Source organism: Numenius arquata, chromosome 1 (assembly GCF_964106895.1).
Source record: "Numenius arquata chromosome 1, bNumArq3.hap1.1, whole genome shotgun sequence".
Lineage (NCBI taxonomy): Eukaryota > Metazoa > Chordata > Aves > Charadriiformes > Scolopacidae > Numenius > Numenius arquata.
Genome location: NC_133576.1, coordinates 32,024,825 through 32,043,532, shown reverse-complemented (window position 1 = coordinate 32,043,532; position 18,708 = coordinate 32,024,825). Strand labels below are relative to the sequence as shown.

Genomic DNA, 18,708 nt, shown 5'->3' with positions numbered 1-18,708 from the left:
CATAACAGCATAATGGTATTACTGAGGCTGTATGGCAAATTGTCTCATGTTTTGGCCAAACCCCATTCAGAAGCTTGGCTCTTGCTAACATAGAGTTACTTAGCGTGTCTCCAAGGGCTTACTTCCTGATCTGGTTTTTATGGTGAACATACAGGTGCCGTTGTCATACCACGGATGTTCTCCACAGAGAGCAAGGGCGTATCACCAACCACTTATACCTCCCCCACCTTATTTGAAAACTGCCATAATTTTATGTATCTTAAAGCCGTACCCGAACATCTTCCCTTGCGTTTGGCCAACGCGTATTTCATTGTTGCGCATCTACGAGTGTGTGATGTCTTTCCCTTGTAGCACCCCAAGCCGTACTGTTTTTAGGGACAAAGTGTGGGCCAGAAGGGACTGCCTGGATGCAGTCTAGTTCCTGTAGTCCTAGTAAATGAAAATTCATCCAACCTTTTCATACTTTTTAGCTCGTATCTCTGGTGTAAGTTCTGTCATATCCCCACTCTAAAGTGAACATAGATCAGAGAACGTAGCTGTTCTTTTGGGAAGGAAGCAGCACGTGTAACTTGGGATCTGAGATAGCACTTCTTAGGACTTTATTTTAGGTAAATAGTTTGCTACCCGCCTGTCTAGCAAATGCATGAGGAGAAAAAAAATTAATTATTTGGAAAAAAACCCAACTTGATGACAGTTCTAGTCTCTTTGGAGTGTTAAATCAAATACGTAAAGGCCTGTTGAATTCTTTTATCTGTGTAGAACTTTCCACAATGAAAACGCTTCATTCAGTGAAGACTGGCTTCTACATCCATCAACCCAGTCTTAATCAGGTAAACTCTAGTAACAGGTGGTTCTAAGCATTTTCTTGTATTCTCCAGAACAATTATGTTTTTATTAAACTTGCCAAGGTAAAATGTGGGGCTTAGATTTATTGTTTAACCTATGACTATATTAAAATAGTAATATTATTCTCCTGGCAGTAGGCCTGATTTATGGCACTGCTATAAATCAGTTGTGCTGATTCAGCTGTTGGCAGAGCTATTGTCTAAACGTTTACTTCTTTGAAGTAATCCAATTAAAAACCTCTTAAATTGAAGCATAGTTGCACACAGCCATTCCATCAGCATTGTTTAACTTCACAGAGGATTCCAAAAAAGCTGCTAAGACCTGTTTAAATTCCCTAAGTTGAAAACCAAAGTGATTTTTTTTTTTATTTGAAGATTTTTTTCTGTTGTACCTCTTTGAAAGTGGCCCTGTCTAAGTGTGTATGGCACTTCCAGTAACTAAAACTCCTGTGTTGAAAGAAGTGCCTCTTCAGTGAATTAATTGATGAATGCCAATATACAGTACAGCTCTCATGCACAGTTGCTATCTGGGGCCTTTGCTTTGCAGATATAAATGTATGTATTTAATTCAATGTATATTCCAGTGTCTTTGAAGTCATTGTGGCCTTTCCTTCTGCCCTGCTGTAAATTAATCTCAGAATCTACTGGAGTTACAGTAGGTCTTTAATCTTTATTTTTTTTTAAATGCACTGTGTAAAATGAGTATAGACCTGTCTAAAAATAGAACCACATCACAGTGAAGTGAAACTATTAAAAGCTTTTTGCAGTCTTGGGACAAGCTAGGTAGGAGTGTGGGAGTAACTTTAAACTGTTAAACTCTCAATGCAAATAAATGAAGTACTTTTTTTTTTCTTTCTTTTTTTTTTTTCTTCTGAGTACTCCTTCACTCAGGAGGAGTTAAGTCTCCTTCAGTGTTAATCTGGGAATTGGAAGGGAAGGGGGGGAGTTGTTTACTTGTTAAAAAAAAAAAAAAAATTAAAAATTCAAAAAGGCTATTTATTCAGATTTCTATACAGATTTTTTTTTTTTGAGTAGAGAAGTTACTGTACACTGGATATCTCACAAAGCAACCTTATTTATTAAATAACTTTTCTGAATTCTGCAGTCAAGTTATTTATGTTTTATCTTTTGATTTTAATACTGTAAATACTAAGTTTACATAAAATACTGCTTTCCAAAAGTCTGTCTTTAAACAAATTGCTATCTGAAGGCTGAAATCTTTCTACAAACAACCCCTGAAATCTAAGTGTGGTTGCCTGTGGTATTAAAAGTTTATAAAGAATAAAGCTCGTTTTGTGAGTTGAAATGATGAAAAGCATTACGAATTGTATGCTCCTGAATTGTTTCCAAGTGCAGATGATGAATTGCATTTTATAAATAACCTTTTAAAATGTTTTTAATAAAAGCAATTTCTGTCCCTTGGACATGTTGTCTTTCAATTTCACATGGAAATACTAACGGTACTATTTCCCTGGCTTCCTCAAATTCCTTTGGAGGTTAGAGGATGAGGTTGTAATCCCTCAATTTGTCAAGGCGTTGGTGTGCCCTGGAGGCACAGATCTTCTCTGGTAGGTGACACAGAGGAGTGTTAGGAACTGGGGTGGGAGGGGAAAAAAAACCCCTTTCTCCTCAAGCTGCAGTTTGGTGTGCAAGAACGGAACTGAGAAGAAAAGTGCAGGTTGGTACAAGGAAAAGCAAGGAATGACTGGGAGGAAGGAGGAAACAACAGGGTGGGAAAGCCTGGTCAAAGGGGATGAACGTGAACTCTTTGCTCTCAAAGGGAATGGGAGCAGTTCCAACCCTTCCTATGCTTATGTTCCTTGTGCCCTGCCTGCTGGATCACAGGATGTGGGACAGGACCCTTCCTCCTGCTGGTCAACAGCTGCTGGATGGATGCAGGGGAAGAAAAAACATGGTGCTTTTCTGGGCTTCATTCTTACGTGCCCAAGTAGGTTCCAAAATTGTCTTCTGATATTTCCAGCTGTAAGAGGGTTTCTACAAGTATGTCATCATGGGAAATATAAGGTCTAGAGAACCTGAACAATGATGCTATTTCAGAAATGAATCTTTTAGGCTGCAGTTTAAACCCAGAGTTTTCATGGACTACTTCTGCCCAGAAAATGCTACAGAGCACGTGCAAGCTTTTTGCTTCCCCAGTGCATGATAACCCTAAGGCTAGTCCAACCTTTCCCCAACAGACAGCAAGCAACTATGGCTGGCAAAAAGCAGAAATGTGTATGTTCCTGTGAGGGGAAGGAGTGGTTTCCCCTCGATTTCTTCCCCATTTCTCCCATGATACTGCCAGGAAAGTGTAGAGCGAGGGCTAGAAGCAGGTCTGAGGGAAGTGGCATCTAAGAAGACACTGCCTGTGGGAATTTTGAATGCTGTGAGGAAGGAGGTTAGAGTAGAGCATGAGCGAGTTCTGCTTCACGCTTCCCCCTGTGAAAAGGGAAAACACAGTCATGGTGCCCTTCTGGGCCTCATTCTCACTTTAGACTCTGCCCTGATACCCTGGCTCTCCCACCATTCCTTTTTCTAACCCAAGCAACCTAGCTGGAAAGGGAGGCTGAGCTGTAGGTCCTCAAAGGGATCAACAGTTGGGTCACATACTAGCTCCAACCAAGCGAAGATCACCTGCCCAGTCAGGCATGCCTTTGACAACAGCCCCAAGCACCTTCTCAGGAGTCTCATCAGTTAGTGGCCCATATGGGGCAGAGCCTTTCAGAGGTGGTGGGTGCCTATGAGTAGCCCCACAGGCTGAGGCTGGGACCTGATCCCCAAATGCCCTGGAGGCATAGGAGAGTTGATGCCTGGAGAAGAAAGTGCAGGAGAGGGGAGGTATGCGCTAAACTGGCCTGCAGGGCTGCGACATGGCTTTGTCTGTGCTGTCAAGGGAGTTTGCTGGTGACATTGGTGGGTTTCGGCGGGTACTGCAAAGCCTGAATTAACATTGACCTTGAGGCAGCCAAGTGGTCCCTCTTTGTTTCTTAGAGTGAGTCTCTGACCTCAGGCGTGTGAGGAGAGAAGAGGCTGCAGACTCTGGGTGACACTCTTACTGCAAAACTGCCTTTTCCTGCCTACGCTAAGCCTGTTAGATGGCTTACTTTGGTAAATATGCATGTCCTAAAAATCAGCACCAAGTGACATCTCCCTTAGGTCCACACGAAAGCAGCTTTGTTTTTTTTATGGATTTGCAATCATAATAAGAAGGTATTAACTAAATGTGCATAATGTCAGAGCAATTTAACTAAGTACTGTTTTTTAATTAAAACCAGTGTGTGAACAGCAAGATTTATTTTTCAGTCTTTACCAGTGCAACGGTTAAAATATGCTGTGAAAATTATTGCTTCATTATGTTGTTCCACTGCCAATATGATCAAAATTTTAAGATTTGTATAAAATCAGAAAGTTATTTTAAGAAACCTGATCAATGTATACAGATTGTAGTTTAGTAAACAGCAATGCTGAGAGGAGTTTTTGAGTAAGCTAGTTGTTTTATATGGAATATAAAATATTCCATACATATGTGGTATGCCAAATATCCCTCCAGTGTTTACTGGAGTAAGGAATTCTTGTCTTCATTAAGAATTCATTCATTAGTTTTCCTTATCTTCTTATCCCAGCCTCTGCAACCATTTTAGAAAAGGCACCTTTTCCTTGTAACAAATTATGTGGTGTATCGTATTCTAGAATCCTTCCTGCGTCCAGAACAAGCACTCTGCAATGCAAAAGCAGAAAGATTACAGGAGAATAAATATCATCTCTTCAACCATATTTTCCAGCCGTAATACAGATATCTCTGGATAAGTCCTAATACAGATATCTCTGGATAATGAGAACCTTTATTTAGAAGAAATATCATCACACTAGGTAATTCATTGGTTTCTAAAGCTAGCAACTCCTATATTAAAAAAACCTTTTGGAAATGGCATTTTTGCTTAATTGGTAAAAATGTTACAGTATAGTCCATGTGCTCTAGAGAATTAAGTGGTCTTAATAGTAGCTTATACCTGAACATTAGCAGGAAAAGTATTAAATTAATTCTGTAATTAGAACGGGGAAACAGAACATGGGTTATCGATATTTAATATTGATGCTCAAGTCTTCTGTGATGCCTGGGGTGTTACAGCTACAAAGAGAGTAAGGTAAAAATTCTTGGAGTATAAAATTTAGTAAGTCTGAAAACTGATGCATTTAAAAGAAGTCATTTATTTATAAAATGGCTTACCAAAACACACTTACCTCTCTGAATCCATGACTGTATGTAACCTGTGGGCTATAGTTAATATTGTGCAGTTGTAAAATTCTCTTTTGATGGTGGACTGCACCAAGTTATCTGTTTCCATGTCAACAGAAGCTGTCGCCTCATCTAGGACCAGGATTTTTGTCTTTCGTAGCAAGACACGGGCCAGACAGACCAACTGTCTCTGCCCAACACTGTTAAAAATACATATGAGAAGGTTGGGTCAGGCACATTGAGGAAGGGGAGAACAACATAAAGCTGAGATTACTGTGGAGTCTTATCTGTTCTATCTTTCTTAACAACACTTTATACTTCTGAAAAGACTCATGAAATATGTTCACCTTGTTTTGGAAGTTTTGACTTCTTGCTCAGCATACCATAGAAACATAGAATCGTTAGAGTTGGAAGGGACCTTAAAGACCAATTATAATTAAAGTGTGATTCCTAAACACCTGTGCCTGAACTTCATAGCATAAACCTATATAAACCTAGTCTTGCCTTCAGTTTCTATATTCACATTATAATGGAGACTCTGAATAAGCCATATTGAATGCTAAACCATTTATGAAAGAAGTTCAGTGTAAAAGTTTGGATACTTCTATATGTTAGCTGTGGTGTATGCCTTCTAGAAACTTTCTCCTGAAAATGATCTGTCAAAAAAAATGAAGTTGATATTCAGTACACTCCATTTAAGACCTGCCCCTGTTTTGCTGCTGAAACCTTCAGCATTTGTCTCCTATAGCTTACAGTCCTTTTATTTCAAGTGTCACCCTCCTAACTTAACTATGGGTTAATGTTTTACAAGGCAGAAATTAGTTACTTTGCCTAAGCAAATAAAGCAAAAAAATAAGCAGTTTTGCCTTCTTTCCAGGATTAGTGGTTTTGGGGTTTTTTTGTTTTGTTCTGGGTTTGGGGTTTTTTTGTTTCAGTTTTTGTCTTTTTATAATTTTAATACATGAGCATTTTTCTATCCAAATCTAATTAGGTGGTACGTGAATTGCCTCCCCCCTCCTGTACACCTACTTGAGCTGAAAATACTCTTAACTTCCTTGGCTTCCCATACAGCACAGACCATAGGACATTATACAGTTGAGACCAGTTGGCCACCTCAAAGAAACTTGTATTGCCAGACTAATTCTACTTAGAATGATGGGAGAAGCGTCACTTTTATGCTGACATTTTCTGAAGTAAATTCTCTGGAAGGAACATACAGTCTTATAGTACCAGAAAAATAACTGCAATAGCACGTTCTTGTTTATGTACCTGAGATTTTCACCACCTTCTGAAATTTCATGAAGGAGCTTCTTTGGGAGAGACTGGACAAAATCCTTTAAGTCACACAGTTCCAGTACCTCCCACAGTTCAAGATCAGAGTGTTTTCCAAGTGGATCCAAATTTGACTGCACTGTCCCAGAAAACAAGACAGGATCCTAAACAACAGCAGAATGTAAGCGCACAATTCCAACACAAACCTAAAACAGTCTGCCATAAATCCTTACATTAACATAGGGAACTGGGACAAATAATACCGGAAATCAAGCTTTGCAAGGGAAATTGTAACATTTTGAAGCTGGTGGATGAAAAGACAAAAATCACGTGGGGTCTCAGTATGCTCAGTTCTTCATTAAGGTGAAATGTAAAGAGCAAAAGATTTCTTATGCATTCTCTGTGCTACTGGTTCTATGACTGACTAAAGACCTGCCCAGCACCTGGCAATTGCAACAACATATGAATTATTACTTTTGTCAAGTTTGGGAAGCGCTGGATACTACATTCATGAGCACTGTTAAGAAAAATTAGAAGACTATGATTACGAGTCAAATATTCTAAATTTCCTACAGGAAAGGTGGCATACTCAGCAATAAGAACAAAATCAATTATTGCATAGATGAATATCATGAGCTTCTGTGCACTGAATACAGCAAGGAATGTCTGGAAAAGTACACACAGACTAGTACATGCCAGGATGCATATGGGTCACGTCCAACACTTAAAACTGTAGAAACAAGCATTCAGTACTTAAGTCTAAATACTTTTTTTGGATGCACACAAAAGTTTTTTGCTTAAAAAGGCAAATTTAAGAAATCAGTACTTGACAACATATCAATACCTGCACATATTTATAAACAGAACTGATGTTTTCAGAGGCAGTGAACAAACACCTTGACTAAGTGCGGGCACGGTGGTTGTGACCCAATAGGTAGTCTGTAAAAGGCTAACAACATTCACTAGCAAGTTACAGGCAAGAAGAACACTGATAATTTTGAGGAAGCTAGGTGACCAAAGAGGATGGCTGAAATGAGATCTTGTGCATGTTCTTCATTAAACTTCATGTTACTTGCATTAGAACATCATTAAAGTAATTTTAAATCTGTAATTTAATATCATTGTTAAAAACTGTTTGTATGAGATATATTTGACTAATCTGAAAAAGTATGTGCACACTGAAAGCTTTGGTACGCTGCCATGTCCTTTTTTCCATTCCAGACTTTTATCTTCATCCAGTTCCATTATCTCGACCTACACAGTTCAACGCTCCAGACTACAAGTACTCTCCACAAGCTCCAGTCTCCATTTTTCTACCCTTCCAGTTCTAGTTTCCTTGTCTGATCCCAGCTTGTTAGTTCACTGAACTTTCGTGTACCTCTCTGAATTTAGTTGCCTTGATGTGGACCCAATATACTTGATCCACAGTAAATCAGACCTGCAACTGCAGTTGAGAAAATACTGTGTAATTTACAACTGTTAGATGTTTTGCAGATTCATAGAGTATTAGCTGCTTAAAACAAGAGAAATGTTACAACTGAGGATGTATGAATCGTTGTGTTTTGAAGTCCTGCAGCATAAACAAATTAGTATTGTCATTTCTGACCCAAAAGTTATATCAAAAACTGTAAATCTATCATGTCCCTTCAAAGGAAAAGCAGCCAAGGATTTGAAGGAATATATATATATATTTTTTTTTCTATTGAGCTCATTCGCGGAAAGACCCAAGCTATTTTGGTTTAAATATTAGCCTCATCTCCATGCAGTGTCTGTGGTAGAGACACACAAGAAATATCACCAAGGTTAAAGCTCCAGAAGAGTTAGAACAAAAAATAGACCTTCCTTTGGGAAATGTCAGATAAATTTATTATAAGTGATGTTAACATCACCCATGCACAAAAATGGTTTTATGAATGGCATTCAAGGAACATGCAAAAAGCCTTCAGGTGACCACTAAATTTGTGTTCTAGGTTTTGCTTTATATCAGAGCATTTCATTGTAAATCAGACTACCAGCATAACCACAATCCTAATGGTATGTGAACTAATCTTGAGTTTTCTGCCCTGTTCTGAAGTAAGCAGGAACAGCTTTACATGACAGACCATAGCAGATAAATTTAAATGCACATTACATGATCTGTGTATGCATCCCTTTATTCTTCAGACATAATTAGAGTTATTTTAAAATACTTTTGCCTTCAGGTGGGACTTGAAAAAGTCATATGTAGCTATATACATACAGATTCTGGAGAACAAGAGTTATTCTAGGTAAGACTATTAAACTAAACCTGGCGTAATAAAACCTCATGTCATACTTGTAGTCTCCCTGTTTTGAGGCTTCTTCCATATAATTGCCAACGTGCAGTTATGACATTTTTCAGGATAGCATTATGTCAGCTAAGATTCTCAAAAATTCACTTCTAAAGCCTGATAGGCCATAACAGAGTTTTCAAAGATCAGTAAAATTCTATTGGAGTTTTATGCCTCTGCCTCTTGTAGCCCATGGACTTTGGGGTTATAATTGCTCTAAAAAAAAGTAGTGTCTTGTGTTAGTAAAATAAGTAAGAAAATGGCTATCTCTAAACCACATCTCACCTGTGGAATAATGTTAAGATTTCCACGTAGGTCATGGAGTCCAATAGTTGATATATCAATTCCATCAATAATTATTTTACCTTCAGATCCCTCTAGAACTCTAAACAAGCAATTTGTGAGTGTTGATTTACCAGCTCCTGTTCTTCCAACAATTCCAACCTGAAACAAAAAGTTTTCTGATAAAGACTATAATGTCCATGCTACATATTCTATATGAAAAATGACTAGTGACTTCAGTTTCAACTTTCAGTTCAAATCTTCAGTTTCTTTCACCAACATGGAATCCTATAGGTGGATAAAACTGTTTAAAACTCACTCTTGGAACAGGTGGCTCATACTCACAGCTCCCCCTCAGAAGCTGCACAGGCTATTTCTGCTAGTGGGAATCCTTTCCGTATCCCCTCCCCTTTGCCTGGCACCCCTCAGATCAAACCAATGACTCTTAAACTAGGTCTCACTTGGTGTTCCTTGATCCCAAACCCAAAGTTGATTAGCACTAATCTGGCAGCATATTTCTCTACATATATATTCAGCACAGTGGACAAGAGATTTCATTTCAAATTTGGATCTTCCTTAAAACTGCCAATTTCATAAAACATTATCTCAAGTTTCCTACAGGGATAAGAATTTCTACATAGTAGGACAAAATACTTTTCTCATTTGTCTTTTCTTTAATGTCTTACCCACTTAATATCTTCCCTGTTCAACACCATCTTGCTGTATCTAGTATTGGAGACTCTTCATATGAAATATTTTTGAAATAGAAAGTTGGGAAGCAGAATTTTATACCTCTGATTTATTCTTACTATATACATTACCTTCTCTTTACTCTGTGTCTGAAAAGAGACATCATTCAGGGCTAAACCAAGATCCTTCCTGTACTGAGCCTTGTAGTTAACAAACTCTATTATTCCTCTATCGGGCCATCCCACTGGTGGTCTTTTCGATATTATCCATGGTTTCTGGAATTAAAACCATTGGTATTTCAGTATATGACAGTAAAAATGTTACAAATTAATAAAAACATTAGGAAAATTATATATATCTCTCTCTTTAAAAATCCCAGCAGGTTTAGGATAATTCCAATGCAATATAAGGGAAGGAGAACCTACTTTCAAGAGCACTGGGCAGAAACATTCCAACTGGGTATTCTTAGGGGCTTTGGGTTATGGATTTTTCTTTAACAACATTTTATACACCCATTTAAAAAAGTAAACTCAGTTTAACTGGGTTGCTGGTATCTGTTCCATCAATTGCCAGTGTAAGAAAAGTTTAGACATTGTTTTTGCAGTGGAACAACTTGGTCAGTCTGCAATGAGGTAGTTAGGGAATGATTAATAACACAAAGGCTTACCAGGAGGCATGCAAGAATGCTCATCCCTTAGACAAAGGAGAAACCAGTCTATGTCGGCTTGGCGGTTTAACGGGAGGATGAACATTTAACTGAGACCAGCAAACTTGAGCAATATTACCAAAAAAGGGAAGAAATAAGCAGGTGAAGTAAGAGGTGTAGGTGGGGTGATGGGGAGAAGTAAACAACAGGTGGGACAAACGGAAGTAGTTTGAGGCACCTCGAATAGGCTGTAAACCCTGAAGTACCTAGTCAATGAGGAAGCAGGGGAGGGAAACTTCGGCCAGGAATAGGAAACAAAAAGGAATTACTCTGAGAACTGGTGTGCCTGCTTGCTGGGTTACCTGTTCTTGCAAGAACGTTTAAATAAAATGTGCTTCGTATTGATCACTCCCTGAGACGTTGTTATTGGATAAGGAGCATTTTTCACAGCAGGAACTGAATTTAATCTGAACCTAATCTCCCATATATTTAAAATGCATATTTTATGAGAAACATTTTGTTTTAAGAAGTATGGTAAGAGAGAACAGAAAGATGAACAAAGGCTAAGAAACATAAACATTGGAGAAGGGTAACAGAGAATAAAGAAGTAGAAGGGAGTCTTGTTTCCGAGACAGACCGAGGCTCTTATGCCTCCATACTTGACATGGGCACTACTCTCAGAAAAGCACAATAACCAAGGCAGTTTGAAACAAATGTCTCTCCAGACATGAGGTGAGTAACAGTTAGTGGTCTGACAGGCCTCTCTTCCTCTCTTTCCCTCTTAAAATGCTCCTCTTGGTTGCACATAGCCTAGAGAGTTCACCTGACCTGTAGCTGTATTAGCCTTACTACAAAAACTGTTTCTAAAAGGGATGCCAAGAAATTTACTGGTCAAAAATAGGAGTAAAACTCTATGCCTATAAAGGTAATGAAGAAGCTACATATTGTTCTCCATGTAAAAAGAAAAGAGAAGGTATTTAATAACAAATTATAACCTGCTATTACCATTCACCAATATTAAAGTCAATCTAAGTTAGTCATTTTCTATGCACATAAGTTGAATATTCAAGAAGAATTTTCACCATTTCAAGAAGAATGCTCACCTCTTTATCCATTTTTGCGTATTCACAAACTCTTTCAATTGAAACTGCATTGGTCTCGATTTCACATGCTTTACGCACCCAAAAATTTAGACTCTGAATTATCTGGGAAAATAGTTGCAATGTAGAACATAAAAAATTGACTCTAATAGAACACAGAATACTGATTTAAAAACTTACTGTGAATTTAGTCATCTCATGAGCTGGATGCTTATTCACAGAAGCCAAAGACTATACAGAAAATGATGGCATGCTAAATGAACGATCACTTAAAAAATGACTGATCTCAGCGTTCCTCTAAGCACTTCTTGTCTGCTTTCAGATTGCCCAATGGCTATTATAATCTTCACTAACATCACAGCTCCAGAAATCTGAAACTGCTTCAGGATCAACAGAAAGTGCACAGTAATTGTATGATATGTTGAAACGAAAAACATACTTGGCTCATATTGTGGGTACATTATTGCACCATTCCCAAGGTAAAGTAAACTAGCAATGATGTAGAACAAAGACTTTGTAATGGAGATATGTATTTGGTCTACCATGTCTGACAAATATGTCATAGAATCATAGAATCGTCTAGGTTGGAAGAGACCCTTGGGATCATTGAGTCCAACCATCTACCCTACTCTACAAAGTTCTCCCCTATACCACATCCCCCAACACCACATCTAAACGGTTCTTAAACACATCCAAGGATATATGAGTTATAGTTGCACAAGACTAGGCTTCTTATTTAGTTTAGCAAAACACTTAAACGTAGACCATACCTAGTTTCATTAACTTGATTTTTAAATATTTTTTAATAATTATTTCATCTAAATTCAGAAGTGGAAAATAAATGTGAAGCTTCCCAGATTTAAAGGAATTCAAAGGAAAACTGTTGTGATTTAGTTTCCTTGATGCCACCGTGTAAATTCACCTACTCAACTTCATTATATGTATTCTTCCCTTTCCATATACAAAGTGGTAAGAGCAAAAAATTGATACCATTACTTACATTTAGAGCATAGGTTATCGATAAACCCACTGTAGAAGAACTCACTGTATTTCCAGCCAGTACTATGAACAGTGCAGCAAAGAACACCATTAAATTTCCCAGAAATTCAAGCCTGACAGATAGCCACCTGTTGTAAATCAAGGCAAAGAAAAAGTGAATAACCTAATTATTTTTTTTTATATAGTAAACATATTGCTAATACAATTACTCTTTGAGATCATTATATTAGCAATGTACCTGTTTTACAAAAGAGATAAGTAGTATCATTCCCATTTTACAGATGGACTGGGGAGGAAACATGACATATCTATAACTGGTAGCACCTCTAAAAAAACATGCTGGTCTCTCAACTCCTGGCTAGCGCTCCCTTTACTCACACTGCTTTCCTACTCTTCCTATCTGGAAAAGATTCAGGTATATGACTGAAAACCAGAGCTGAAAATCTTCTCCTTGCTAATCTCTGCATGTAACTGAACTGAATCACAAAGGAAGGAGAGGAAATGGACTTACTTCCTTAAATCCAAGATTCCACTCTCAAGACCTATCTGGTGCCTCTAGGTACAGACACCAGGTTACTTCCACACGAACGACTGAAATCTAAATGCAATTTGTTCATAAACTTGTAAGAGGAACTGTTAGTTGAAATGTAGTACAGTCCGTGCTCATGACCTATTGGTAAACCTTTTTTTCCTTCTTTTTTATTTTTTATTTTTAAATATTCCAGACAGCATATGCATATTTCCTATAAACCTGCCAGTTGCTGGTATACAAAGAAGAAATCATCCTAGTGCTTAGACATAATCTATGCATTCATTACAAAGAGTGGTCAATAAATTGCTCTTGTCCTTCTGTTTATCAATGGGTTTACTCTGACTAAAGGTAAACAGTTGTGGAATTCTACAGAAGGTGGTCTCAGTCACAGATGCAGAACTGCTGGAAAGTACCTGTTTGAGATGACATTGTTGTAGAAGTAAACTAAGTTCTCATACACAACATCATTATTTTTTCTAATGAATCTCTCTTGGTGGCCAAATGCTCGAATTGTTGATCGCCCTACAAGAGTCTCAGTGAAGTGGGAGATCACAGGAGAATGCGATGCTCCTGCTAGCCGTCGAATTTGTCGTGAACTCGCTATGTAGTATCGCTAATAAAAGAGTACAGACAAAACAGAAATTTTAAGTTGCAACAGTTTCTTTTGCGTTATTTAAAATATTTGCCATATTTATTTCCACTTGAGTAATCTGTTAAGTAATTCCTGTATATTTTGAAAACAAAAAAGTTGGAAGTGTCTGCACAGAGAAAAAAATGTATTCACAAACAATAGAGAAAAAAAAAATCTGCCTCTTGGGACAACATTATAATGCTGACATAACTGCAATATATAAATTACTGGCAAGGTTAAAATATGATAACATCCTTTCCAAATTCTATAGTAAACAGCAGGTGTGTAACAACCAACTAAAACTTCAAAGTAAACTTTCAAGTTAGAACATCCTGCTTCTTTCCCAGATGAAAGTCAGCCTTTATTTCTTCGATGTAATTATGTCTGTATTTAAATTCCTTATTAGAGACTGAATCCAGGCACTCTTTTCTTTCCTCTATATTCATATTTTAAGAATCTTTTAAGGTCTTTAATCACAGACCATACTTTGAGCATTTAAGAAACAGGAATGCAGCCATTAGTCTTTCTGAAACATTACTTTTTGGTTTCTCAGTTGCATGACTGACCCTCTAGACAAAAAGTAGCACAGATATTTTAGGCATCATTCTATTTTACATCTGCTGTTTCAGGGTTACCCTTCAACTTTTAACTTTCACTATAATATACATGCCATTTTTTCAGGTAACTTCATAAAATGTCTTGGTGGGATCTATATCAATATTGTATTTTCCTAAGAAAAAGAAAAATATGAAGAGGAAAATGTAAGTTGTTAAAAGTTCCCCAGCTTTACAGGATATATTAATGAAGTGTATTAATTTCCTTTCAAGAAGCCTGAGGACTTTTTCTGAAAGCAATTTCAGATATATTCTGAAATTCTGATATGTATGTTTGGGGTTGTTTTTCTTCTCAATAAGAAATAATTTAAGCCTGTATCCTTGATTGTTTTGGACATATCATCCACATACATCTAGAAATCCTTATAAAAGCTTAATGCACTTACTTGGATAGTAAAATAAAAGTATCCCAGGGGAATAACTACCACTATGAATAGTGGTGATGCAGATGTGATAACTAGAATGGTTCCAATAACATCTAGAGTACAATTTAGCCAAGTTCGTAAGTAGTAATGGAAACGTATGTCCACTATAAATAAGTCCTGTAACAACGCACAGAAAAATCAAGACTTTGTGAATAAAATCCACTAAAAACTTCAAGAAAGCATCCTTTAAAAATAGAATCAAACTAAAAGATCTTTAATAAAAATTAGTAGGATTCGCTCTGATTATATCCTAATGAAATGTATTCTTATATCATTATTATTTGTCTAAAAGAAAAATAGACTTAATATAGCTTTTAGACTCGTCATGGTATGTCAGAGAAGAGGCTCTTGCTATTTTGCAACTCAATCTTATTTAGCTTATGTAAAGCATATCAGACTGAAAAGGAGGCTAGGAATTAAAATCCTACCTCTTGTATTCTCCTGCTAATAATTCTAGAAGTGTACTGGAGTATTACTTAGGTCTTACTGCACACGGTAAGGCTCTTTCAAACCCAGTTTATAACATATTGCTACCAAAGACTAGGAGCTTGAGTGAAACCTAAATCAACTGATCTTTTAGAGTATTACACAACCATTCTGCTAGAGAACACAGCCATCAACGGTCACTGTATTTGAAGTAATCGGTAATGCATTGCAACGAGCTAGTAATGACGAGAGTGTAAATTATTAAAGTATTAGTAAATAACACTTGTTTGTGTATTAGAGGTTTCAACTAGAAAATAACATTCACTTTAAGTCTATATACCTCTGAGAATGTGAATTTAATGTATTAATTGATTCTAACAATAACATTTGATTCTGATATACGATATACTATCTAAGAAAAATGTACGTTTTTTTTAAAAACAGATCAGGCTTAGGTCTGGTAAACTTGTTGCACTGCAGGAATGGTCTTTGAGGAATGGTGTCCTAATTATCTTGGATAGGTTCTATACAACTTCTACTTATAACATGTTTTGATGATTTTGTAAGAAAATAGCTTGAGACACTTCTTTTAGATTTCCTGCACTGAAATAGCTTTATATTGCTAAATACTGCATTCACTTACTTTCATATCTTAATTTTTCAACAATACTAAATGCAATTAAATCTGCAGTCACTCAAGCTTCATTTTCATAAAATGGAAAATATGCATGAGTTTTGCCTTTACCTTTGTGAATCTATTGATGATCTGACCAACTGGATTAGTTTCAAAATGCTGAAGAGGAAGGTGCAATACATTGTCTAACAGCTGATGATGCAATGCCCGAGAAGCAGACAGAGATCCCTTGGTGAGCACATAAGCACCACAGCAAACGAGAAGACCTTGTGTATGGATACATTAAAAGACAGTATGAATGGTTAGGGATAGCAAGGAGCTGGAGCTTGTTTCTGCCGCTGTTTTCTACCACAGTGAGAAATCCCACAGTTGCAATTCATATCTTAGTTTCCCAAATGTACATATCTCTCATGCTAGCATGCCATTACACGATTTTTGTGCCTCACTGAGATGCCAACACAACTTCATTAGGTTACACTTGGATGTTCCAAGAATTCACAGAAGTAACATAAAATTAAATGGCATTTTCTTCTACATGTCTGTATATCTCTTCTCCTCTTCCCAGGTTGCATACAATTGTGTATAATTGTGTGCATACAATTCTGTTTATGAAACAACCAGCATTATTTCTTTAGTAAAACACATTCAGGCAGATCAGACTTGGCAAATGGTGAGAAAGCAGACAGAAATGCTCATCCTTGCCTTGTATGAATCCCAGAAGTCCATATATAAGAAGTTTATAATTTTGTGATTGTTTCCATTCTGTGAAATCACTAACTTCTGCTGTTTCTGTAGTCCAGGTGCTAAGCCATAGATTTTGTCCAATGGCCAGTGCATTTTGTCCTAAATAAGTAGCTATGGTTAGCCACATCCATCGCCACTTGAAGGCTTGGAGGTATTTCAAAACAACAGACATTTTCATCTAAATATATATATAAAAAAAGAATATAAAAAAAATATATTTGTTACTCTGAAAACCATTATCATTGTTGAAGGAAAATACGCATTATATAGTGGGAATTGGATACATTATCTTCAGAATAAATTAAATAATTTCTTAATTAAATCTGACAACTTAGGTATATAAAATCATACCGTGAAAAGGTTTCCTAACCCCATACACTCTGCTCTTTAATGATATGTATCATAGGCAGCTGTGCTTGTGACACTTTCCAGTGTCAGATTTAAAAAATCTTATATATGTAGATTATACAAAACAAACAAACAAACAAACAAAACCCAAACGAAAACCTATCCAAACAGACAAACAAGAATGCAATTCCTGGTCAGTTTGTATGAAGGAAATCTTACTCTATTCATCACTGGAACTAGAAACTTCAGAACTGCCACTCCGGGCTACTGGAACCATGCAAATTATTGTCAGCAGGAGAAAGTTCTTATCCTTGGTGTACATGAGGATTAATGGGGCCAAACTCAGCTAGGCCACTTAGAGGGTAGAACTGGTAGGAGCAGAATAGTGACGGATTCTTGGATTTCATTACAAGGTCTGGAGTCAAATGAACTCTAGTTGGCAAACTCATGTTTTTTAAGCTCCTAGTTTTACCATCTTGCTAGAAACTCATACCTTCCTCCCCTCTTCACCCCCCACCCCTTCTTATTTTAATTCATCTATAGCTTCCCAAGAAGTTTTGACCTTCTCCATACTCTGTTTCACTTGCTCTTTTCCCTCTACCTAACAACTGGCAGAATTTTTTAATGGAGACTGCAGAAAGCGTGCTTCTAACATAAAACAATACTGCAGCAGTATTACCATGCAAAATTTCTAGTCTCTGCTCCAGGACACAGGTATTTAAACTTCCTAAAGGTAAGACAGACAGAATGTTTTTCTAACAGAGGAAGAAGCTTTTTTAATCTTCCTTCTGAACTATGCAAATCAGACTGGACTTAGATATAATATTAAAATACAGCCAGTAGCACATCATCGAAATAGAAAATCTCAGACAACATACTTAAAATTTGGTAAAACCCTGTAAGATTTATTTTCAACTCAGTAACGAGATGCCACGCAACCTTAACAAGGAACAGAAAACTGCAACTACAAAATAATACATTTTTATAAAAATAAATGTCAAAGAGTTTTCTATTAGTGATACTTACGCCACCAGTGGCAACTTTTTCTTTATTGTTAGTGAGTGTTTTCCATTGATCAAAGGAAGAACTGCAAACAAGAAACACTTTCAAATCTTCTTATGAATCATCATACAAAGACTATAGTATGCATTTATTCCTAAACAAAAATGGATACTATAAAATCTTGTAACTTTTTCCCATAGATACACGAACAGTCCTCAGCTGTTCTATTTTTGTTCTTAGAATAAGATTCTGGCCAGAAGACAACACTAGGTATGTCTTTCTCGTTTCTTGTATGATTATGTGTAGATAAAACTGAGCTTGCTCTGCATAGGCTTCAGCTAGAGATGTAAGACTGCCCTCTTCTGAGGCATATAAGTGTGGTGCAAGTCTCAGCCCTTGCCTGGGTCAGGACTAGGGTGTACTATTTTCACTGAATTTTCACTGAATTTTTTAGAGTTGGAAGGGACCATAGAGAATTCTACTACTTCTGGAACAAGGCAGTTATTTTAAGTGTCCTGCATTGTCTGAACTTGCCAGGTTGAGTGTCTTCTGCTTCATCTTTGCATTACCTTCTACCACTGCAAATATACCACTACCGTGCTTTTACAAATTGATCTGGGAGGTCATTTGACTATTTGAAAGCCCAGAAGTTTTCTTAAACGTGGAAAAAGACAAATCAATGTTACAGGGGAAAAACAAGTGTAAACAACTTGTTATTACACCAAGAAGTCAAATTGCTGCCAAGGAATTGTGGGTGCATCTACATCAGTGACTTCAGTTGGTCTTCTGAAAGTCCTCTTCATTCCTGCTTAATGTACTTTGGTTCACACAGTGAAGCAGCCCATGAATTGGACATCTTGAACTCATGCAGCACATTAACTGGATTTCTTTTGTATAAAGAGAAACCAGAAAATGATCTCAAAATACACACTTTCCACCCAACTGCTAATGGACATTCAGGCTTAATCTATG

General features: G+C 37.1%; 1 protein-coding gene across 1 annotated transcript in view; it reads right to left on the bottom strand.

The window, feature by feature from the left end:
• Window positions 1–4,451: 4,451 nt before the first annotated feature.
• Window positions 4,452–18,708, bottom strand: part of LOC141472807 (multidrug resistance-associated protein 1-like) — a 36,567-nt gene continuing 22,310 nt past the window's right edge. The window contains exons 18-29 of the mRNA XM_074160052.1: window positions 17,761–17,821; window positions 16,345–16,564; window positions 15,754–15,908; window positions 14,544–14,699; window positions 13,326–13,525; window positions 12,382–12,508; window positions 11,385–11,486; window positions 9,767–9,910; window positions 8,949–9,107; window positions 6,352–6,518; window positions 5,088–5,282; window positions 4,452–4,563 (exon numbers count right to left, since the gene is read on the bottom strand). Coding sequence (XP_074016153.1) covers window positions 4,452–4,563; window positions 5,088–5,282; window positions 6,352–6,518; window positions 8,949–9,107; window positions 9,767–9,910; window positions 11,385–11,486; window positions 12,382–12,508; window positions 13,326–13,525; window positions 14,544–14,699; window positions 15,754–15,908; window positions 16,345–16,564; window positions 17,761–17,821 — 1,798 coding nt within the window. The remainder of the gene's footprint in view (window positions 4,564–5,087; window positions 5,283–6,351; window positions 6,519–8,948; window positions 9,108–9,766; window positions 9,911–11,384; window positions 11,487–12,381; window positions 12,509–13,325; window positions 13,526–14,543; window positions 14,700–15,753; window positions 15,909–16,344; window positions 16,565–17,760; window positions 17,822–18,708) is intronic.